At 41.9% G+C, this 25,659-nt stretch overlaps 1 protein-coding gene across 11 annotated transcripts in view; it reads right to left on the bottom strand.

Annotated features, from left to right (window-relative positions):
* Positions 1-25,659, bottom strand: part of DGKH (diacylglycerol kinase eta) — a 204,254-nt gene that overhangs the window by 172,986 nt on the left and 5,609 nt on the right. For 4 of the 11 annotated variants that reach the window (XR_014071424.1, XM_081550819.1, XM_081550826.1 and 1 more), the window contains exon 1: positions 6,676-6,903. Coding sequence is in view for 6 of the 11 variants with exons in the window: in XM_081550812.1 (XP_081406938.1) it covers positions 23,933-24,127; positions 24,463-24,468 (201 nt within the window). In the remaining 5 variants the exon portion in view is untranslated. Of the gene's footprint in view, positions 1-4,736; positions 4,847-6,675; positions 6,904-23,932; positions 24,128-24,462; positions 24,719-24,740; positions 25,427-25,659 lie in introns of those variants that run through there. The other 7 variants (XM_081550817.1, XM_081550814.1, XM_081550813.1 and 4 more) reach the window with 5 other exon arrangements.

Genomic DNA, 25,659 nt, shown 5'->3' with positions numbered 1-25,659 from the left:
TCATAATGAGATTTCACAATGTAGTAAATTTATTAATAGAAACTATTTACAACAGAACTAATGGGATGCCATTGTCTGATGACAATGGGCAGATCCATGTTTCTTTGCAAAATAAACATTCTTTTTTCTTGATCGTCACAGAGTAAAGTGTGTTTCGGATGCTGGCTTTATTTTAAACACCAAACTTGTCATGGTACATTAGCTATATTTCTTTAATATTAACATTTAACTGAGCATTACTAATTACCAGTTATGTTCCAGCCACTGTTCTAAATAGTCCTATTATCTCATTTAAATCCTCACAACAACTCTATGAGGTAGGTGCTATTACTATATCAAATTTAATGAAACTGGTTGCGAGAGATTGACTCTCCCAAAGTCACTTAGATGGTAAGTTGGACAACTCGGATTCAAGACCAGGCCTTTCTCAAAAAGCAAAGTGTCCTTGACAACCACACGCTACTGCTTCAAAGGAGCAGTTGTGTTATTAATATATAGCATTTCAATACACCTGCTTATTAACGGTCCATATATAAATAATACAGAAAGAGATTTCATAACAAAAGTTTTTCTTGTAATTCAGACATTAAGTAATATGAACTTCAAGAAGCAGAATACAGCCCCTATTTTTAAAGACCCCTTCAGGAATCTATTACATAAACACAGTGAGTAGGGATCCCAGAAGGGTCATTCTGATAGGGAAAAGGAAATAAAATGCAACTGATAAAAACAAAAGTAAACCGCATCCTTCTGTCTCTAAGGATATCTCTAGTCTCAGAGTTGTTCCTTTTAAATTAAACCAACATAGGAGTGAGAAATGTATTGTTGATTGCTAGATCAACAGTAGCAATAATTAATAATTAAGCCCAAAGATTAAGAACTAATGTAAAGTGTTGGGGTCAACACACACAATATCTACTTGTTATTTCAAGCTTCTATGTTCTTTCTGGGATAAAGCCCAGTTTTCTATGACATGAAACAGATTATCTCAAAGTCAAATATGTGCTTGGTGTAGAGAAAAATGAGTCCTCTTAATGAAGTGAATAATTGTGTTCTATCTTTAAAATTCTTCTTTTAAGTGTGTTGAAAATGGAAACAACAGATTGATTCTCTTCTGACAGAACAGATTTTTTGGTATACTATTCTGATTTGATTGGTTCTGCAGTGATGAGTTTCAGCTCAAATACCAGCTTTGCTTTCATGATAATAAAAATTACTTTAAAAATCTCATAATTCTTTTCTCCTGAAGAACAAAAATGAACTCAACAGAACTAAGGTTTTTAATAAATGCTCTTTTTGGAAGAATCATTACCTAAACTGGATCCCACAGAACATTTTCATCTTCCTTGAAAAGAACAGTTATTGGTGACATTTTTCCTTTAAAGTAGTTTAATATACATTTAATTCTCATTACTTACAGTAGTAATGCTCCATAGCCACCGAGAAAACAACAAAAGCCTCAAATAGCCAAAGAAATCTTGAGAAAGGACAAAGCTGGAGGCATCATGCTTCCTGATTTCAAACTATATTACAAAGCTACAATAATCAAAACAGTATTTTACTGGCATTAAAATAGACACATAGATCAACGATGAACACACAGAATAGAGAGTACAGAAATAAACCTATGCATAAATGGTCAATTAATTTACAACAAAAGAACCAAGAATATACACTGGGGAAAGGACAGTCTCTTTAGTAAATGGTATTGGGAAAACTGGACAGCCACGTGCAAAAGAAGGAAACTGGATCACCATCTTACCCTTCTTACACTCTACACAAAAACCAATTCAAAATGATTTAAAGCCTAAATGTAAGACCTGAAATACAAAACTCCGAGAAGGAAACATAGGTGGTAAACATATGTGTGAAATATGTGTCAAGACATCAGTCGTGGCAATGATTTTTTGGATCTGACACTAAAAGCAAAGGCAACAGAAGCAAAAATAAACAAGCTGGGCTACATCAAACTAAAAGGCTTCCACAGAGTAAAAGAAACCATCAACAAAATGAAAAGGCAACCAACAGAATGAGAGAAAACATCTGCAAATCATATATCTAATAAGGAGTTAATATGTAAAATATATAAAGAATTCATACAACTCAATAGCAAAAAAAAATCTGATTAACAAACAGGCAGATATGAAGAGACATTTTTCTAAAGAAGACATACAGATGGCCAACAGGTATTAACACATGAAAATGTGCTCAGAGACATTAATCATCAGGAAAATGCAAATGAAAACCGCAGTGAGATATCATCTGTGTTAGAATGGTTATTATCAAAAAGATAAAAAACCACAAGTGTTAGTAAGAAGACAGAGAAAAGGGAACCCTTGTGCAATGCTGTATGTGAACTGGTGCATCCCCTATGGCAAACAGCCTGGAGTTTCCTCAAAAAATTAAAAATAGAACTACCATATGATTCAACAATTCCAATTCTGGGTATTTTTCCAAAGAAAATAAAAACATTAACTCAAAAAGATATATGCACCCCCCTGTTCACTGCAGCACTGCTTACAATAGTCAAAGTACAGAAACAAATATCCATCAATGCATGAATGGATACTGATTTTTTTTTTTTTTTGGCTATGCAGGCTTCCAGCTTCTAACATCTCAGTAACATCTTTATAGTAATCACATTTATAAGTATGGATCATACCTGTAGGGGTTTTAGGGGTTACACATGGCGACACATGGCATTATAATCTCCTTTTCTATCCACTGTATCATGAATCTCTTCCAGGTCAACATGATGTAAATTAATTTATTTGTTCATTCATGTACTTCCTGAATAACAACTGCCAGGCACTGTACATCTGATGGAATAGTGATTTATTTGATAATGAACACAGCATAATTCATTTAACCAATATTTTATTATTGGACATTTGTGTCATAACCATATAATGAGAATCTTTCTAGCTAAACACTAATTTGGGAAATTGTTTGCCTTGCAAATTGGTTCCTGGTGAGTTTCAATATGTCAGGATTCAAGAAGCTTTTATTCTTCGTTTTCTTCCTTAGCGTCACATTTTAAAATTCCCTCCAACCCTGTGACAATGCAATTACTTATCTTTATGAATTCTAGTACTTTTATGATTCATTTATTATACATTTGATCTTTAACCCATCTGGAAACCGCATAGTTCATAGTGTGAGGTAGAATTTGGGCTTTCAAATTTTTTGACTGAATGGTGAGCCAGTTGCCACAAGAGGAATATTGAGAAATACATTTTTTCACCACTGATCTGAAATATCATCTGTATTGTAAAATATCTTCTTATATATTTACGGGCAAGTTTCTGGACTTTTTATTTTGTTCCTTTGATCTCTCAGTTTATTCCCATATCAAAGCCACATTAATTTTTGTGTGGTTTTAGGCTAAGTTTAATTATACCTGATTGGCTAAGAGTCTCTTCAGTACTCTTTCATTTCAATATGTAACTAGATATTATTTCATGGCCTTTCAGATCATTTCAGTAAGCCAAAATTCCAATAGCAAATGTATTTGTAATTGTGTAAAATTTACAGATAAAATTAGGTAAAACTTAGAGCATTTATTCAAATCCTTTTTGTCCTTAAGCAAAGTTTCATAGTTTTCTGATGTTTTCATAATGTTCTTGATGCTTTTCATATTTCTTGAGTTTATTTTTCATTTTGTCTCACTAAAAAATTCTCATAATATTTTAGTTTAGTTTATAGTGGGCCATTTCTATGAAGTTTGCATTATAATTTGCTTTAATTATAAGATACACATAAAATTCACTATCTTTTTTTAAATTAATTTTTATGGAATACAGTTGGTTTATGAGGTGTTAATTTCAGGAGTACAGCAAAGTGAATCAGTTATACATATACATATATCCACTCTCTTTTAGATTCTTTTCCCACATAGGTCATTACAGAGTATTGAGTAGAGTTCCCTGTGCTACACAGTGGGTTCTTACTCGTTATCTATTTTATATATGATAGCATATATATGTCAATTCTTCTTAACCATGTTTAAGTGTACAGTTCAGGGGCATTAAGTACACTCATATGGTTGTGCATCCATAACCACCGTCCATCCACAGAACTCTTTCATCCTGCAAACTGAACCCCAGTACCCATTAAACACTAACTCCCTGTTCCTCCAGCCCCTGGAACCCACCATCCTACTTTCTGTTTCTCTGAATCTGACTTCTCTAGGGGCTTCACGTAAGTAGAATTATACAGCACCTGTCCTATCATGGCCAGCTTATTTCACTTAGCAGAATGTCTTCAGGGTTTAGCCACGTTAGAGCACGTGTCAGAACGTCTTTCCTTTTTCAGGCTAAGATCCCATTGCCTATATAGAGCACATTTCGTTTACCCATTCATCCATCAATGGACACCTGAGTTGCTTCCACTTTTTTGGCTCATGTGAATAACGCTGCCATGAACGTGGGTGTACATGGCTTTGCAATTTAAGTATTTTATGTATAACATGCTCATAGTATACTATGATATGTACATCGAGTCCCGGGCATTATCAGCCTGCAGATATACATGCAATCACAACAATAGCAATGCTCCATGCTTGACTGGCTGTTTCTCTTACTTGCTCACATAGGACCCCAGTCGTCCTCCTCTGCCCACATATTTCCTCAGAAATGTCTCACACACGCTCACAGCTTGCTTTAACAAGAAAATCAAGTGTATGTGACTTTCTGTTCATTCATTCCAGCCTCTCAATTATACCATTACTCCCTTACGGTACTAATGCTGTTGAAGGAATTTTCTTCTGTCGAATCATCATATCTATTCTCCTACTCCATAACCAAGGAGAATGAAGAAGCTGATCCAACAAGTTAGAGCGGTTTTTCTTTAAGAGGAGGAGGAGAAAGACCATGATTACTCAAATGGTAGTAAATTAGAACTGTTATGACAAGTATGGGTGACGATAAGGCAGAAGTGTTATGGGGGAAAGTTGAATCTCCTCCTTCAACATTCTTCCCTTTACCATGGAATCTTAACCAGATTTATGATAAGATCTCTGTAAACTTCCCAACTTAAAAAAGGTTTACAGTCAAACAGCTCTGAGCTCTGCATGCCAAAGGCAGAGTTAGCCTGGGAATTTTTCACTATGACTGAAGACTTCACTAACACTTCACTCACTCATATACTTGTAAGCACAGAGGTAGTCTCTTGAAAAAGTGCTATTTACTTCAAGATTCTTGAATAATACAACGAACATTTATTAGCATTAACTGTGTACCAGGCATTCAGCTAAAGACTTTATCTCTTTGGTCCCCACAAATGTTTTAAGATGATTTGTTGTTAACGTTGATACTTCATGTTCGACACTTCTGTGACGCCATGGACTATAGTCCACTAGGCTCCTTTGTCCATGGGATTTTTCATGTAATAATACTGGAGTGGATTGCCATTTCCTTCTCCAGTGGGTCTTCCTGACCCAGAGATCGAACCCACATCTCCTGCATTACAGGTGGATTCTTTACCACTGAGCCACCAGGGAAGCCCTTAAGATGGTTTACATACAAGGAAACGAAGGCTGAGAGAGGTCTGGTAAGTTAACCAATAAGAGCTGGAATGGAAACACTTGAGTTACTTAATGCACATTACCCTGTCTTTGCATGGTTAAAAAAAAAAAATCCAAACCAGGTCTACTTATTTCTTTGAGGAACTGTTTGTTTCATGATCTAAGTAAAATATTCTTTGTACTTTACTGATGGAGGGATACCAGCTGTACATACGTGATCTAAAGATTTCCCCAGGAAAACCTATTACTAATGCATCTGTAAAGCACATTTAAAATAATTAAAGCTTCTTCTGGTGGTCTTTCTTTCATCTTTTTTCTTCCTTTTTTAATTTAAATGACTACAGTTTAACCCTTTGCAACAATGTTCTCTTCCACCCTCCCTTAGGTGTTGGGTCCCATCCCTACTCCCTAGGACCTGTTTCAAGCACCCAGTGGATACCTAACACAGATCTCAGAGCTTGCCATGATAACCTCTCTTTTGTATCCACTCTCAACTTCCCCACCCCCTCTAGCTTTGCCATACTTTCTTAGACAAACCTCAATCCTGGTTTAATCCAATTCTCCACTTATTCCGTGCTTATACTCACGCAGCCAAACGTGGTCCCACAAAAGGCTGGCAGTGCTGACCTTAAACTCACAGCCCCTCACTTCAGGAGTACCCTAAATGCCCCTTGATATTCCCACTATCTTCCCAAGAGGCACAGTGGTAAAGAATCTGCTTGCCAATGCAAGAGACACAAGTGACGAGGGTTCAATCCCTGGGCTGGGAAGGTCTCCGGGAGTAGGAAACGGCAACCCACCCCCACATTCTTGCCTGGAAAATTCCATAGACAGAGGAGCCTGGTGGACTACAGTCCAGGGTGTCGCAAAGAGTCGGACATGACTGAGCAGCTGAACGCAGCACAGCTCATTCCCACTCTATTTCTCCACTCCACTCACTTTCCCACTCTCCCATTCAAGCATTTCACATCTCCTCTCTCTTCAGATCACTAATATCGTCTCCGCCATATTGGTTCCCAGCTGTTGACCTCAAGTCTTATTCCACTAAGAAAACTGAAAGGATCAGAAAAGAACTTCCAGAAATGCTTGCTGCTGGGTCTACCCAAACGAGAGAGAAACTGCCCTGTTCCCAGCAAAGACCAGCTACTCACAAGATCCTGCCTCACATATTCAGGAACACTGCTCCAGCAACGTTGCTCTCTCTTTTCTGCATCATCTAATCCTCCCTCTCAACTGTTCTCCTCAGACCACCAATACTCCCTTCTTTCTCCTAAAAAAATAAAAAATAAAACCAAAAACCCCTCACTCGATCCCTAGGTCTCTGTCCAGCTACGGCTTCATGTCTCTCCTACTTCTAGAGTCTCTTTCAGACAGTTTTTATTTTAAAGGTCAAATCTGTAACTGTATTACTTCACCATCACTATGACATGCTGTCTGCTGTGCGAGGTCACTTCAGTCGTGTCCGACCCTTTGTGACCCCCTGAACCGTAGCCCACCAGGCTCCTCTGTCTATGGGATTGCCCAGGCAAGCATACTGGAGTGGGTTTCCACTTCCGCCTCCAGGGCATCTTCCCGATCCAGGGAAGGAACTGGCCATCTCTTACGTCCCCTGCATTGGCAGGTGGGGTCTTTACCATTAGCATCACCTGGGAAGCCCATTACTATGATAAGTAGTATCTCTGAAGTGTTGACTGTGTGCCTGCTACCATGCCAAATATGTATATTATCTCACAGAAATCCTCACAACATGTCTGCTGTCCCCCTAACCTCTCTCAGGGTCCTTCCTGCTACCCACTCCCACCGCCCTCACTGCACCCTAGGCATCCTTTGCCTCCTCACACTCCTGGGCTGTGTCAAGTGTGCTTCTACCTCAGGGCCTTCGCACTGGCTTTTCTCTCTGATTGTTCTGCTCTTCCTCTGGACGTCCTCCCAGCTCTCTCTCTCAAAATAAAATAAAATCGGCCCCAACTACACTGTGCAGACACAGCAGTTGTCAAACTGTCCTCAAGACCTTTCCAGGGATCCATGAGGTCAACACTCTTCTCGTAATTTTCCTGAAACGCGTACATGTTTTTAACATTCTGCATGGTACTCATAAAACACTGCAAACATATTCTTAAAAAAACTACTTGCAGAACTATTTTATTTAATACTGAGTTGAGAGCTACCAAGAAACATCAGATTTTTCTTTCTGTACCAGCTAAGAACAAACCCTTCAATCCCCTCTTGTCAGTCACACCTGAATAAATAACAGCAGCAAAGAATGTGAGACGCTAGGATACTTACAAAGTATTTTGGCAGATGCCCAGTTTAACAGGCGGATGGTCTGAAGGTCATGCCATTTATTCAATCTTCAAAAATATTTTGGATTTTATGCCTGGATTTAGTCACAACTAAAGCTGCCTTACCTAAATCCCCTCCCAAACTGCTGGCATGAAGTTGCAGTTTGGATCGTGTCCAGACCTGACGAGGGGAGACATTACAGGGACATACCCACATTTGTGTCATGATGTAGGCGAGTGTCTACCTCAGCCCTCAGTAACAGCCACGCAGACACTGGCAGAACACCCCATAGCCCTGGGGACCTAGAAAAACTGGTTTTCCTGCTAAAATCTAGAGGCCTTTTTCACTCCTGATCATAAAATTCTGTAAGTGATTTTGTTGCTGCGGCTGCCAGAAAGTTTGGGGCTAAATTTACAACTCACCTTCCTTTTTTTAATAAAATATATATTATATATTATGATATATAAATATAAAGCATACATTTATACCTAACATTATATTAATATAGTATACATTATTAGTGTTATAAAATCATTATATATACTGTATATATTATCTGATATGTAATATATAATATAAAGCATTATTATATCTAGTACACCGGCTTCCTTGGTAGCTCAGCTGGTTAAAGAATCTGCCTGCAATGCAGAAGACCCCAGTTTGATTCCTGGGTTGGGAAGATCCCCTGGAGAAGGGAATGGCAACCCACTCCAGTATTCTTGCCTGGAGAATTCCATGGACAGAGGAGACTGGCGGGCTACAGTCCATAGAGTCGCAAAGAGTCGGACAGGACTGAGCAACTAACACTTTCAGTTTCATGTATTCTATAATGTTATATAATACATATATAAAGAGAGAGAGAGAGAGCGGAGTCTCTGCTGTATAGACTAACCCACTAACCTTCCTCTTGGTCCCACAGTCAGAGCTACATTTTACTGAAGCTTGATACAGGACTGGATGTAAACCACTTCAATGTTTCAGAGATGTGAGGAAATAAGAGCAGAAAACGAATCAGGCAGAGAAACAGAAAAGAGGAGGCTTTCCAGGTAGAGAGAATAACAAGTGCAAAGACTTGGAGATGTGACCGTACCTGCCTTAGTCTGGGAACAGAAAAGGGTCTGGCCTGACTGCCCACAGGACGGCAGAGGCAGGCTGGAGACCACAGTGTGGACTCTGCCTGGTACACCCTGACACCAGATATCTGCATGGCTCATGTCAGTTCATTCAGATCTCTGTTCAAATATTACCTCATCCAGGAGAGTCCTTCCTGGACCAATTCACCCAAAACACTTTACACTTACACACATGCATATACACACACACATTGCTCTAACCACTTCCTCTCCCTTTATCCTATTTTATTTCCCTTCACTGTGCTTATGAACATCTGATATGTATTTGCTTATATGTTTATTAACTTCTCCCTCGATAGACTAAGCTCTAGCAAGCAGGTTTTTTTAATGCGATTTTGCCATTCTGGCAACTACAACAGTACTCGATAAATACTGACTAAGTGACTAGAAAGGTGGTTTACCACTAAATTGAGAAAGACCTACTAAGCCATAAGAAATTTACCAGCAGTGGGTACTAGGTTAGAGCTTATGCAAAATTTTATTATATTCAAACTTCTCTTTTATAATGATAAAGCTTTGGCAGAGGAGTAGTAGAGAATGGACCGGATAGGAAATCCATGACAAAAAATCCAAATGCTAAATCCTAAAGGTTAAGTGAAGGTTAGGAAAAAACAGCAACAAGTGGGAAGGAAAGAATTCATGAGAGATACAAGCAGTAGAGAAAAAGACGGTAGTATATATTATAATGGGCTTCCCTGGGGGCTCAGTCAGTAAAGAATCCACCCAAGAATCCACCTGCAATGCCGAAGACCCCAGTTCGATCCCTGGGTCAGGAAGATCCCCTGGAGAAGCAAATGGCAATCCACTCCAGTTTTCTTGCCCGGGAAATCCCACTGATAGAGAAGCCTGGTACGGTCCACTGGATCGCAAGAGTTGGACACGACTTAGTGAAGGCTCTATATAAATATTGTAATAGTTAAATCAGGCATGAAACAGGTCGCTTGAAGGCTTGGGTAATCTTGGGTAAATTACTTATATAATTCTTGGTTTCCTTGTTCCTAAAATGGGGATAATATTGGTATCTATCTACTTAGTTTTATTATGGGGATTAAGTGAAATAACCTATGCAAATACACAATTGACCAAACATGGTGACTGCTAATTGGGCTCCATGAGGAAAGGGACTGTGTCTGCTTTATATACTAGTGTTTCCTAGTCCCGAGCATTCACCCTAGCCAAACAAGGTACTGAACGCATATCAGCTAAAAGCAAATGAATTAATGAAGATGATTAGCAAGACAAAAAAAAAAATCAGTTCACTACAAAGCAAATTCTTCCTATAAAAATAATGGAGCTAAATTTTCCCAGGGAGTGGGGAGACTGTATTTAATCTATTTATGAAAATACTGAGGCTGAGATGGTTACAGGACCCACCACAGTAAATGTCTAGTAGGCAAAGGAACTGTGGTCCCGATCGCACGACAAAGCACAGGCTGGAGACAGACAAGCCTGGACACCAAAGCCTAACCTACTAGAGGAGATCGACAAAGGATGAGCAAAGAGAGTTGGAATCCTGGGAAAACGCACACAGGGACAGAGAGAGGCAGTCAAAAGCTAGGAAGAAAGAGAAAAGGAATTAAACCTCGAGAGCAAAGAGGGAAGATGTGAGGGGGAAAAAAAAGGTCAACAGTGTCAAAATTGCAAAAAATACAGTTGACTGAAAACTAAAAAGAGACCGCTGGAGGTTAGCAATTAGATCAGCTTTGCAAAAGAGGTTTTCATGAACTGGTTGCGGCAAAAGCCAGATCATGGGGACAGAGGAGGAGTTGAGGAAGGGGAGACAGGAAAGTGTAGAGAAATCAGTTCAGGATAAAGCAGATTGGGCTGTGGATGCACCTAAAGGCCTACCTGGCCACGTATCTCCACTACCAGCTCCGAGAGGTCATTTGTTTTTAATAAAGTATATTTTCCCTACGACACTTGAAGCATATCTTACTCTAGAAGCAAGGTTAGTCCTCTGAACATCATGCGGTGAGCCCACCGACATGGCTCCTGCAGGATGAGTTTTCAGATACCCAAAGGGCCCTTTGTGGTGGCAAAGACAGTTCTGGATATTACAAAATAATGATCTGTAAAAATATGATATTTTTATCAAGTCTTTTAAAGAGTCAACAAAGGACCATGGTCAATATAGCCTACTGATTAAGAAGCTGCTTAAAATAGTTAAAAGGAACATGTATCAGGAATAACTGTGGTATGAGGATTTTATACCAGGTTTTAAAAATAAGCGTTCCAGAAAAACATCTATTTCTGCTTTATTGACTATGCCAAAGCCTTTGACTGTGTGGATCACAATAAACTGTGGAAAATTCTGAAAGAGATGAGAATACCAGACCATCTGACCTGTCTCTTGAGAAACCTGTATGCAGGTCAGGAAGCAACAGTTAGAACTGGACATGGAACAACAGACTGGTTCCAAATAGGAAAAGGAGTACGTCAAGGCTGTATATTGTCACCCCGCTTATTTAACTTATATGCAGAGTACATCATGAGAAACGCTGGGCTGGCAGAAACACAAGCTGGAATCAAGATTGCCGGGAGAAATATCAATAACCTCAGATATGCAGATGACACCACCTTTATGGCAGAAAGTGAAGAAGAACTAAAGAGCCTCTTGATGAAAGTGAGAGAGGAGTGAAAAAGTTGGCTTACAGCTCAACATTCAGAAAACTAAGATCATGGCATCCAGTCCCATCGCTTCATGGGAAATAGATGGGGAAACAGTGGAAACAGTGTCAGACTTTATTTTTGGGGGCTCGAAAGTCACTGCTGATGGTGACTGCAGCCATGAAATTAAAAGACGCTTACTCCTTGGAAGGAAATTTATGACCAACCTAGATAGCATATTTAAAAGCAGAGACATTACTTTGCCAACAAAGGTCCGTCTAGTCAAGGCTATGGTTTTTCCAGTAGTCATGTATGGATGTGAGAGTTGGACGGTGAAGAAAGCTGAGTACCAAAGAATTGATGCTTTTGAACTGTGGTGTTGGAGAAGACTCTTGAGAGTCCCTTGGACTGCAAGGAGATCCAACTAGTCCATCCTAAAGGAGATCAGTCCTGGGTGTTCATTGGAAGGACTGATGTTGAAGCTGAAACTCCAATACTTTGGCCACCTCATGCGAAGAGCTGACTCACTGGAAGAGACCCTGATGCTGGGAAAGGTTGAGGGCAGGAGGAGAAGGGTATGACAGAGGATGAGATGGCTGGATGGCATCACCAACTCGATGGACATGGGTTTGGGTAAACTCCGGGAGTTGGTGATGGACAGGGAGGCCTGGCGTGCTGCAATTCATGGGGTCGCAAAGAGTCGGACACAACTGAGCAACTGAACTGAACTGATACTAATGAGGGATACAAGAGCATCCTGTGTATTTCCTTAATCCTCATCATGACCCTAAGAGGTAGGAACCACCAGCCCCACTTGGCAGATGAGAAATCCAAAGTTTGGAGATCAAGCGTGTCGGTTATCGTATGCTAACTGCTGCAGCGGATAATACCCAGATCTTGGGGCTCAACACAGTAAAGGTCCACCACCCTTTTGAGTCACAATCCAATGTGGTCAATGAGCTTGGGGGCAGGAACACAGACTCTGCTCTATGAGTCAGGGTTCCAAGCTCTTTCCACTGCATAATCTACATCTATCTGGCAGGTGAGAGATGGAACAAAGCAAGGAGAGGCCCACAGATGGCTTTAGAGGCCAAAGTGACAAGCATCACTCCCACTCATATTCCACTGGCTGAAACTCAGTTACACAGCCCCACCTTTCTGCACACGGGAAATGAAGCCTTACAGCTGGCCAGGAAAGACGGGGAAACCCAGAGACTGAAGAGCACAGCATTCTCTGCCAAAGTAAGTAACATGGAAAAGGTCACCTAACAGTACATTGAAGGGACTCCTGTGGAGGCCCAGTTGTTAAGACTTCACCTTGCAATGCAGGGGCTGCGGGTTCGACCCCTGGTTGGGGAACTAGGATCCCACATACCTTGCAGCCAAAAAACCAAAGCATAAAACAGAAGCAATACTGCAGCTAATTCACAAACGACTTTAAAAATGGTCCACATTAAAAAAAAAAATAGTATATGGACACTACACAACCCAACACTACTTAAGGGTCCCAAGGAACTTTGCCGTCGTCCAATGGGGCTTTTCCTTTCATTTCATTAAATCCATCACTAATTTTAGCATTTCTCCAAATGACCATGATAACGGATGGTTACAGCATGTGTTTCTTTTTTTTTTCCGTTTATCTTTTACTGTCTGTTCTGCAATTCCCCTTTACAAACCAATGGTTTTAGTCTTCTGAGAGGCATACACATGGACACAAAATTTGGGGAGCCCTCTGAAGCCCACCCAGACTACAGAATGCACGTGTGTGCTGCGTGTGCACGTTCAGTCATGTCGGACTCTGAGACCCCATAGACTGCAGCCTGCCAGGCTCCTCTGTCCATAGGGTTCTCCAGGCAAGAGTACTGGAAAGAGTCGTCATTTCCTTCTTCAGGGGATCTTCCCCACCTAGGGATTGAACCCACGTCTCTTGCATCTCCTGCACTGACAGGCAAACTTCACCACTAACCACGCTATGGGATGCATGAGCCTAAGGCAAAGGACTCTCCACTACTTGACTCCTAATGTCTGGCTTCCTTCCCATCCCCCCACCCCACTTCAGCCCCACCCCGCTGACCCCCTCCTTGTTGTAGCTTCTGTCTCTTGATCTTTGTACCCCTGTTCCTTCTGCCTAGGCTGCCTTCCCCCAAGAGGAAGGCTCATTCCCTCAAGGTCACCATTCAGATGTCACCTTCTCAGGAAGACCTTCCCCTTCCTACCCTACCCACACTCCCATTCATGCTTTTTTCCCCCCTCTATAGCACTTCTCACCTTCTAATATGTTATGCATTTTACACATTTATAAGCTTCTAAGTTCTCCCGGGATTAAAATGTGGGCTCCGTGAGGGCAGAGGTCTTTGTCTACCTTGGTTCTGTTTACTGCTCCATCGCTGGCACCTATGACAGTGCTTGGACACCATATGCATCTTCTGGAATAAATTACTTTCTAACATTGATTTATTTACTTTTGGCTGTGTCCAGCCTTAGTTGCTATGCATGGGCTTCTCTCAAGTTGAGGCACGTAGGCTCAGCTGCCCCATGGCACGCAGGGTCTTAGTTCCCAGACCAAGGATAGAACCCTCATCCCCTGCCTTGGAAGGCGGATTCTTAACCACTAGACCACTAAGGAAGTCCCTTTTTGAATGAACTGAGGGACAACAAAAGACTAAAAAAGAGAAGGGGCACGTAGGCAGATGGCTGGTGTTGAAAATGTTCTCTTTCTAGTTCATAGGGGTTTATTTTACCACCACGCTCCACAAACCGGAGACAGTACATAGTCATATATATATATCTTCATATATATATAACAGTATATATTCATATATATATATAAAATAACATGATTTTAAAGTACTATATTCAGTTTACTCGCTCAGTCATCTCCAACTCTTTGCAACCCTATGAACTGCAGCACGCCAGGCCTCCCTGTCCATCACCAACTCCTGAAGTTTACTCAAACTTATGTCCATTGAGTCAGTGATGCCATCCAACCATCTCATCCTCTGTCGTCCCCTTCTCGTTCCACCTTCAATCTTTCCCAGCATCAGGGTCTTTTCTAATTAGTCAGTTTGCATAAAGTGGTCAAAGTATTGGAGCTTCAGCTTGAGCATCAGTCCTTCCAATAAATATTCAGGACTGATTTCCTTTAGGATTGATTAGTTTGATGTCCTTGCAGTCCAAGGGACTCTTTAGAGTCTTCACCATCACAGTTCAAAAGCATCAATTCTTCAGCGCTCAGCTTTCTTTATAGTCCAACCCTTACATCCATACATGACTACTGGAAAAACCATAGCTTTGACTAGATGGATCTTTGTTAACAAAGTCATGTCTTTGCTTTTTAATATGCTGTCTAGGTTTGTCATAGCTTTTCTTCCAAGGAGCAAGCGTTTTTAATTTCATGGCTGCAGTCACCATCTGCAGTAATTCTGGAGCCCAAGAAAATAAAGTCTCTCATTGTTTACATTGTTTCCCCATCTATCTGCCATGAGGTGATGGGACTGGATGCCATTATCTCCGTTTTTTGAATGTTGAGTTTTAAGCCAGCTTCTTCACCTTCAACAAGAGGCTCTTTAGTTTCTGTTCGCTTTCTGCCATAAAGGTGGTGTCATCTGCATATCTGAGGTTATTGATATTTCTCCCGGCAATCTTGATTCCAGCCTGTGCTTCATCCAGCCTGGCATTTCGCATGATGTACTCTGAGTATAAGTTAAATAAGCAGGGTGACAATATACAGCCTTGACGTACTCCTTTCCCTATTTGGAACCAGTCTCTTGTTCCACATCAGGTTCTAACCATTGCTTCTTAACCTGCATACAGGATTCTCAGGAGGCAGGTAAGGCGGTTGGGTATTTCCATCACTTTAAGAATTTTCCAGTTTGTTGTGATCCACACAGTCAAAGGCTTTAGCATAGTCAATGAAAGTACTATATGCGTTTTTAAGTACTATATGAGTCTGTACAAATAACCCCACTCAAAATGGTGTGCCTGCTCAGGTACATGTCCTGGAACTATTTCTTACCTAAATGGCAGAGTCAGATGGAGAAAACTGTGCCCTGTAAATTTCATGTTCATTCCTCAGCTAGTTAAAAATAAATTTTATTCATGTATTTTCCTCAATAGGCCAAATGGAAAAGTACTTTATATAATTCATATTAGCACTATATCATGACCTTTTAAAACCAGCATCTTACCTTACAAAAGTGAAACTAACAGTTTTCTTTGAAAATATATTTGAAGCATTAGATACCTATAAGCATTTCTTATAAATGAGTCCTTCTCAAGCCATTTTCAAAGTGATTCTGCGATTTGGCTAATGGTAATTAAAATTAATAGAAATTTCAGCTGAAATATTTTATTCTGAAAGTCACTTTTCAAACATATACTGTTCAGCATCTCACTAAAAACAAGAGTTTTGAATGCAAAAAGGCATTAGGAAACCTAAAACCTTGGTCAGAGATACATTCAGATTAAACAGATGAATAAAGGGCAGGGCAGGAAGGGAGAGGGTAACATAGGGGAGGGAGGCAGGCAGGAGAGGAGAGGAGACGCCCACAGATGGGGTTGGCCAAGAAGTTCGGTAGGGTTTTTCCATAACACTGTACAGGAAAACCCTAACGAACTTTTAGGCTAACGCAATACACCCATACTTGTATACCATAGATGTCAAGTTTCAAAACCCAAGAAGCTTACTGGACTTAAAAGAAGACACTTGGAAGCCATCCACGATTTCCAGGTCCCGCTTTTGCGTTCCAATCCTGCCATTTACTCGGAAGATAGCCCAACCTGCTGCTCTCGCTTTTTTCATTTGTAAAATTCAGATAGTTTTATGCAACTGTTTGATGAGATCTTGTATACAGTATAAAACTGTTCTAGAAACAAACACTAAGGAGAAAGGTATCTTTACATTTCTGACATGCATGCCCCAAGCTTAAGAGCTGGACACGACTTAGTGACTGAACAACAAACAGTAAATTCCAATCTGGTGTTTAGACAAAGTCCTGGTACTCAACCTGCACAGTGAGAAGGTCAGAGGTGCCTGCTCCACACGTGATAAAGTTAATTATATTTCCTCGGTATAAAACAAGAGGCTTAGGTAACTAATAAGGGCCTAACATACAGCACAGGAAACTGTACTCAATACTCTGCAGTGATCTACATGGGAAAAGAATCTTAAAAAGAGTGGATCTATGTATATGTATAACTGATTCATTTTGCTGCATTTTTTATATTCCAATAAAAATTTAAAAAAAAAAAAAAAACAAGAGGCTAACAAGTCTTCCAAATATCCTTCTGATAAAAAGCGGGGTGGGGGGAATATTGTCATTTATGTTACTTTGAAAAAAATAAGTGACAATCTATTGATAAAACAGAAACAATGTATATTGCATCTTAAATTAAGGTTATTATCAACAATGGATATTGACCTTTTAAGCCACTTAACCAAATCAAAAATACAAACGTGTTTAAAATAACTAAACAGTCACAGAAAAAAACCACTCCATACCCAACAAAATCAAATTAATTTGTCAAGGGAAAATGTAATGGACTAACATGTTATGGTCTTTTTCAAAGGTCTATTTTTAGACATAAACCAAACTCTCTTTAATTAAAACCTTTGCTTATAAACACATTTCCTGAGCAAGTAAAGCCTAACAAATCCAATATGAGTGAAACCCTATACCCTGGAAACAGAAAGGAGCCCCGAGTCATTTACAATAGAAGTTTCATATAACCTTTCATCACTCCCACCACAACAGCAACCATGCAGCCTTAAAGTGAAAGCTTTCTAAATTTAGATACCTTCAAATAATGCATCTTAAGCTGTATGTGAAGGCTGAATAAACTATTTATTAAGTCTCATCTTTAATAATGGGATATCATGTTTAATTTGTAATCAAAATGGAAAGAAAGTTGTTATACCATATATTACTGTACCAAGACTCAGAGTTTCCAATCTATATTTAGTTCACATTAAAATGGAAGCAAAGACGCAAACCAAGCTAAAAATAAAATGTTCTACAAAGATGAGATTTTTTAAATGGATTGAGATCTAGCTTTATTTGGTCTCTTCACCGCAGATCGCATTTCGCAGCACCTTAACTTTGCAATGCTATGCAAACCATTTTCCATTACCTAGAAAAGTAATCAGAAACTAAAGCCCACAAGAAAATCCATGGGCCATATACTTCCAGCACCTGATTGTACACAGCCCACAAGTTAAGAAGGTTTTTACATGTTTAAATGATTTAAAAATACATATATATTTGTTAACACATGAAAATGTTATGAACTCAAATGTTAACATCCTTAAGGTTTTATTGGAAGAGATGGTTAGATAACATCACCGACTCAACGTACATGAAACTGAGCAAACTACAGGAGATGGTGGAGGACCGAGGAACGTGGCATGCTGCAAGGCATGGGTGTGCAAAGAGTTGGACACAATTTAGTGACTGAACAACAACCCATATATAGACATATATCACATGACAGCTACTTATAGGTATATTTAAGTACTGCCTATAGATGCTTTTACACTACAACAGCAGAGTTGAGTAATTCTGACAGTCTATGGCCCACAAAGCTTTAAATATTTACTACCTGACCCTTTACAGAAAAAGTTAGCTGACTTCTGCCTAGACGAATGTTAATTACTCTTATAATTCAAGATATCTTCCTGCTCATCACCTATCAAAATGTAAATATTCCTACTTGCCTTTCACATCATAGTGAGTTTCTGAACAATAAACTTGTTAATATTACTTTATTTATTACCAATATGCTGGCCTTGTCTCTGTTTCCCATACTATTTGGATCATTACCCAATTCAATGTTTCCACGTAGAACTGTGGCTAAGTCTTAAATAGTACTTTCTAATCTATTCTGTTTTTGTTTTAAATACTGGATATGAACCAGCAGAACCTACTAATGGGCTGCCATCTACAATTTGAAAAACACTGAGCAGGTCTTCCCTAATCTACTCTACAGAAGGTTTATGGTGAAAGATAATGTTTAATTGAACAAACTGCATCTCATAAAGCAGTGAAAAATACAAATCAATATTTCCATATTGATCATGCCTTACCATAAAGACATGAGTTTATTTATACATCCTTCAAGTTAAAGTAAAACCAGGGTTTTAATTGAAGAATGTGGTGGTTATTCTTTTAATGGGCAGAAAGAGATGCCCTAATACAGGTATAATGTTGCAAAGTTCTGAATATCTTTCCAGTGTTTAGGTATGTTTTATCTAAATTTAGAAACTCATTTATGGACATTAAAATTATCTATAAGACATATAAATGTGGAAAAAATAAGTGAGAGCATAATAAAGCAAATTAGGAAGCATTTTTGACACATGAAGCTTCATGACCTTAGCCAAGATGAATCAAAAAGTCTTTGAGTTGGTTCCTATTTGTTTTTACCATTTGGCTTATGACAGGTGAACAATTCTAGTCTATAATCCTGACCAAGGTTCCTCCAGCCATTCACTGCAAAATGAAACACGACAGTATTGATGGGCCAACAAAAAGGAAACCAAGTGACCTTCACACTCATGTTCAAAATTAAGCTGTTCTGAGTTTGTATTAGTGCTGTTCCAGAATGTCTCACGCCCAGTAAACACCTGTGAAATTCTCTACAACAGTAAATCTAAATGCAGAATCAACCTTCTCCTTGAGGCAAGATGAAGAATTTAGGGATAACAGTCAGGGGTAAAGAGAAAGGAAGAGGTCTGATGAGTTACAGCTCCCTTAGTTTCCCGAATCAGCAGCACTTAAACTTCTGTGTACAAGTGATTTATTTCCTTTGAGGAAAGAGAGGCAGCCATAAAATTATCTAGTGTTTAGCACCTTGGTAGCTAGATGAGACTACCTGAAATTCTATTTAGCTGATAGTTTGAGAACCACTGTGTGTATGTGTTGTATGTGTTAGCCACTCAGTCGTGTCCAACTCTTTGCAACCCCACGGACTGTAGCCCACCAGGCTCCTCTGCCCGTGGGATTCTCCAGGCAGGAATCCTGGAGAGGGGTGCCATTCCCTTCTCCAGGGGATCTGCCCGACCCAGGGCTTGAACCCAGGTCTCCTGCACTGCAGGCAGATTCTTTACCATCTGAGACACCATGGAAAGAAAAGAGGTGAAAAACAGAGGATGAGAAAAGTAGGAGATAGCAAGGACAAAGAAACAGGAGGAAAAAAATAGGAAACGTAAAGGGGAACAAAGAGTATCACAATATGGGATTGAGGAGGACACTAAAATGTACATGTGGATTTTATGAGACCATGCTAATTCAGAAAGCATGCCAGTCTTATTTCTTCTTCACTTCAAAAGTGTGCAGTATCCACTGCAAAAAAGCTGAGATTGGTGTTGTCTTAAAATAGCCCATATTTCCTTTCACAGAGAGCTGGTTAATTACATATGTGATGACATAACACACTAGGTTAAACGATATGAGATTTCCCACATGGGATCATTTTTTTTCCAGCTTTACTGAGGTCTAATTGACAAGTAAAATTGTATATACTTAAAGTACTTAATGTGATGATTATTTGATAGACATAGATATTGTGGAATGATTACCACAATCAAGCTAATTCATATATCCATTACCCCACAGCTACCATGTGTGTACGTGTATGTGTGTTGAGAATACTTTGCTATTCTCTTAGCCAATTTCAAATACACGATACAGTTTTAGTAACTACAGTCACGATGCTGTACATTAAATCCCCAGAAGATATTCCTCTTATAGTTGAAAGCGTGGACTTCTCCCCATTTTCCCCACCTCCCAGCCTCACTCTCTATCATTGTGACCCGCTGACAGTGCAGTTTCACTGAGCTCATTCTGATAAAGGAATACTTTGCCATCATCAGAAAGAATAAGGTATCTGTAGACAAACACTAGAGAAATGATCTCCATATTATATCTCCAAACAAATAAGACACAGAATGTGTACAGAATGTTCTCATCAGTATTTGTAAAATACTACATATTTAAGTGTGGGTGTATATATATATATATAAACATGTGCGCGTGTTAGTTGCTCAGTCATGTCCGACTCTTTGTGACCCTCATGGACTGTATAGCCCGCCAGGCTCCTCTGTCCATAGGATTCTCCAGACAAGAATACTGGAGTGGGTTGCCATTCCCTTCTCCAGGGGATCTTTCCAACTCAGGGATCAAACCCAAGTCTCCTGCATTGCAGGCAGATTCTTTACCATCTGAGACACCAGGGAAGCCCATATATATGTACATATATATATTCTTTTATGTACATAGAAATTTTCTGGAAACACACAAAGAAACTGTCAACAATTGCCTTTGAAACAGAGACTATGAGGTCTAGTGTGGGAGGGAGATGACTTTTCACTGGATACCGCTCCACCACCAAATATCCTCTCACACTGTCTGAATGTCTTACTATATGCACACTTTACTTTTTCAATTAAGAAAAGTCTGGACACTTTTCAAATGCCACAATTAAGGTTCTTCACTAACACTCAAATTACTTAAAACATTAACCAACATTTATCACAAAAAACACTTAAAATAATGTAATGACTTAAATTAGTGGTTATTTTTCACTCCAAAGCTAAACACCAATCAGCTTTATGATCGTAAGGATCTTAAAGGAAACTAAAAGAAGTAGTGTGTTTTAATGATAATACCCATATGTATGAAGCATTATGTGGACACATGTAATATATACACATAGTCATTCAAGAAATAATGTTCAACTCATCTGTTCAACTCACTCTGCTGTAGGCCCTTTGTATGTGCACAAGTGCTTTCCAAAGAGAGAGCGTATATTAACATACACAAACATACATAAGCATGTGGATATATGCATGCAAATTATGTGTTTATGTGCCACATATACCATAATTGAAGATGCCATTAGTAACCACAACCTGTCAGACCTAGTGATCCCTTGGTTTATCGTTAGGATGTATGAGCTCCTGCTGTCTAAAAAATGACTAAGCCTTGGGCTAGTCCCAGGGCCTCCTCCTCCAGGCTCTCCCATCTCACACACCTGTGCAAGGGATCAAAAGAGTGTCCATCCTTTTCTAAAGATCTTTTCCCTCAACTTTTATCTGGATCATAACTGAAGACTGGAAACCAACAGCTGAATTTAGCGGTGCTCCTTCCCCCCACTGCTCTGCCTTCATCCCTGAGAATCAGTATGATAAGAGATGTAACTGCTGAAATTTGTGGCAGATATGAACAGTCTAGACTGGGGGATGGGGCAGGTAGGGAGGCTAAGGATCAGCAGTTTCAGCCAATTTAGGCCCTGATCGCATGTGTCCATGTAGGATAATGTTGATGAACTTGTATGCACTTGCATTAAATGAGAATAAAAACCAGAACTTCTGAAATTCAATACATTTTTGGTAATTTAAGGAACATTTCATTTAATGATCATTAGTTATCCCTAATCATGGCAAAACATTAGTGTTAAATATTTTTGTTAGAAAGTTAAATGGGAAACCAACAATAAATATGGCTTTTGAACTGACTCTGTCTTGATATATATGCTTTTCCCCAAACCACAGAAAATATCAAATTTAAACAGTATAATTGTAGCTACCATCATCAGTTCAAGTATCTTTCAAATTTTAGTGGTACTTCCAGCAAATTTGTTTTTTATTTTACTCAGTTCAAATTAGAGAGATCTCTGAATTTTCTTCCAAACAGTATAAATTTACTGGTCAATTCTGATATAAGTAGACATGCAATTTTAACCATTTCAGGTGAATATGTAAAAACACCACTTTAAATTACCTGTCATTTTGCTGATTATCAACACACTTTTGTGAACTTTTTAAATTAAAATTTCAAATGTTAAAGGCACTCTCTGTTAGGAAAGTCCCTATTTAGCCTTAATCTTCTAAAAATACATTAAACTCCATACCCTTAATTTATCACAAATTTTATTAAATTAAAAATGTCACTATTAAAAGCAGCTATAAGATGTGCACTTAAAAATGAAGCAGTCTTTGACTCTTCACTCAGTGAAGCTTGTTAACAGTTGTGTGTGTGCTTACACATGTTTATTTTTGAAAATAAGGAGGCAGGCAAGTGCAAACATGAATCCACAGGCATATAATAAAAGTTCTATTTTCACATGTGGGTCCATTAGAAAACAAGTTCTCGTAAAAATAGGTATAGAATGAATTAACTTCTGCACATTTATTTTTAAAGAGCACACAAATTTAACGATTTTATTGGTTCCCTTTTCTAATTCCTCATTAAAGTCGCCCAGTGATAACAGACTCTCCTCGTCATAATTTCTAAAATATGACCCAAATTTAGAATATATAAGTAATGTTTAAGTTGCAAGCATTTGATATATATATATTATATAAAATGAAATTAAAACTCTCAACTTGAGCCCTCACAGGTCAGTAGCACCTGTTACAGAAACAGTAACACAGCTTGCACATCTCCATATACCACAAAGCAGTTACTTTTCAGTATTAAAAATAACCATGAGTGTGTTGATAAGATCTGAATACAGCACTTAGTGGAAACCTGGGTTTCGAGGTCTGTGGTTTGTGCTGCGCAGGGTGCGAGCATCATTTACCAAAAGACAGCAAAGTGGCAGGCAGGGGTCACCTCCCCATCCTCCCTCTCTGGGAGGGTCAGGGAGCAACAGGCTGCTGCCCTCGGGCAGAGAAGGTGGCGAAGGTCACAGCAGCTCTGGCTGGCCTGCCTGCACTTCTCTCCCCGAGCAAGGTCTCCGCAACTGCTGCTCAGCAGGTTGGACCAAAAATAATAAAACACTCCTTTTTGGATCCCTGAGTGGGAACTCTAAACAGCGTTTCCGCTTTTTCCCACACTGCCTGGCTCCCCGTCTCCACCTCTGGCCGCCTGGCTCCCAGGGAGCTTAACCTGGAGGCCCCAGCGTTGGAGCGGGGAACAGCATCCAGGCCCAGGCCCCGCCCCCGGACCAGGCCCCGCCCTCACCTCTGCGCCCCACGCTCCTGGGATCCGTAGGCGCGCTCCCCGCACCCGGACTCAGGCCCCGCCCGCGGGCCCAGGCCCCGCCCCCGCTCTCACCTCTGCTCCCCACCCTCCCAGGCCCAGGCCCTGCCCCCGCCCCGCCCCCAGATCCAGGCTCCTCCCTCACCTCTGCTCCCCACGCTCCCGGGATCCGCCGGCGCGCTCCCCGCGCCCAGGCTCAGGCCCCGCCCCCAAGCTCAGGCCCCGCCCTCACCCCTCCCCACGCTCCGGGGTCCAGGCCCCGCCCCCCAGGCCCAGGCCCCGCCCCCAACTCTGCTCCCCAGGCTCCCGGGATCCGCCGGCGCGCTCTCCGCGCCCGGGCTCCCTCCATCCCCTTCCCCGCCCTGCCTCCTCCCGCCTTCCCCGTTGCCCTCGGCCCGCCTCACCTTGGTGCGGATCTGCCCCGAGGTGGACACTTTGCGGATCAGCTTCTGGGGTCCCTCCTGCTCCGCTTCGCTGTCGGACGAGTCGTCTCCGGGCCCCGCCGGGACAGTGGCGGGGGTGACCGCGGCGCCCGCCGCTCCTCCCGCCGCGCCCGGGGGGTGGTGCTGGCCGCCGGCCCCGGCCATCCTGTCCGACTCCTGCGGGAACACAGCCCCGCCCGGCGGGGGCGGTGGTCAGGGGCAGCGCTCCGCTTGAGCGGGGCCCGGAGCCCCGCGCCGCCGCCGCCATCTTCACCCCCCCAGCCGCCCGCGCCGGGGAGGGGTCGTCCGGGAGCCTCCGGGACCCCGCGCCCGGCTCCGGCCCGAGCAGCGGCCGCGGCGGGGCGCCGTGGATGCGGACCCAGGCCCGCCTGGGACCCCAGCGCGCCCAGCCCCGGGCGTGCCGTGGGGCCAGGACTACGTCCCACGCCCCCGAGGGTCTGCGGTTCCCAGGGTGCGCCGCGCAGGGCGAGCGAGGCGCGAAACCTCCGCACCCCCATTCCCGCAGGCCCGGCCGGCGGCGATGCTTCCTCCCTCCCTCGGTTCCCGGGCAACCGTGGCAAGAACGGCTCCGGGAGCAGAAAGGGAACCTGGCTTCCTGCCGGCTCCCCTGGGTGCTCCCGCCACCCTCCCGAACCCAGGATCTCTGCAGAGACACTCGGGCCTCGCCGCACGGCCCCCGCGAGTACAAGTCCCCTGCGGCCCCGAGATGGACGGGCGCTGCCCCTCGGTGGGTCTCCGGGCCCCCCAGCCCCCGGCTGATGAAGCGTACCTCTCCCGCCTCCGCCCGGCGCTCCGGGTCCCGTCGGCTCTCCCGACCGTGGCCTTCAGTTTCTGGCCCACCCCCACCCCCATCCGGCGCACACGGAAGAGAAGAGCATTTTCCGGGAGGCTCCACTCGGCTCGGAGAACTTTTTCGTTCGGAAAGAGCGATCCCTTGGGCTAACAGGAAACTGGCAAGGGCGTGGAGAGCGCGCAGAAACCAGGGAGTTACACGCAGCCCGGGCCGACGGCGGGCAAGAGAAAGGTCTGGGCTCAAGCGCGAACCGGGGGTACTGCCTAGAAGAAAACAATGCGCCGGAGCCGTGCGAACGCCAGAGCCGGAGCACGAAAACACTGCAAGGTCCTGGGAGAGAGCCACTCCCTAACCCGGACTAGAGCGGGAGGAAATGGGATCAACAGGCGGCAGCCACCGCTCACAACTCGTCCCCTGCGAGCTGGTGGAGCGGACGCTTGGGAAACAGCAGCCTCGCCTTGCCATGTGCACGCCTGCTGTGGGAGGGCTTCGGGGAGAAGAGACTCAAGTGACAGGTTCCTCTTGTCATCCACAGAGAATTCCAGGCTGCTGTTAAGCTGTGGGTTTAAGTAGGGCAAAAAGTCCCTGCCACCCATGGAGTCTCTTCACACTTCAGGAAAGCATCCAGTCGCTTTAGCGTGTTCGCGCCGTTCAAACTATTCGAATTTTTTTCAGTTGACATGACCTTTAAGGGTCCTCCAGACTAAGGGAGGGGTGTTTTGCTTTGGGGTTTTTTTTGCTTTTTTTTAGTTTAAATCTTACTGTCAATAATTTGATGCTGTGACAGAACTAACAGTTCTAAGAGATTTTAAGAAACAATCTACAATCCCTGTACCACTGTCTAGCCACTGGGTAGATTAAATTGATTGAAGTGTAAAATGTGACGGTTAGTTCA

Source organism: Giraffa tippelskirchi, chromosome 12 (assembly GCF_054371585.1).
Source record: "Giraffa tippelskirchi isolate mGirTip1 chromosome 12, T2T-mGirTip1v1.2.pri, whole genome shotgun sequence".
In the NCBI taxonomy this organism is placed as follows: Eukaryota; Metazoa; Chordata; class Mammalia; order Artiodactyla; family Giraffidae; genus Giraffa; species Giraffa tippelskirchi.
Note: the sequence above shows the minus strand (reverse complement) of the source record. Positions and strands in the feature narration are given on the sequence as shown.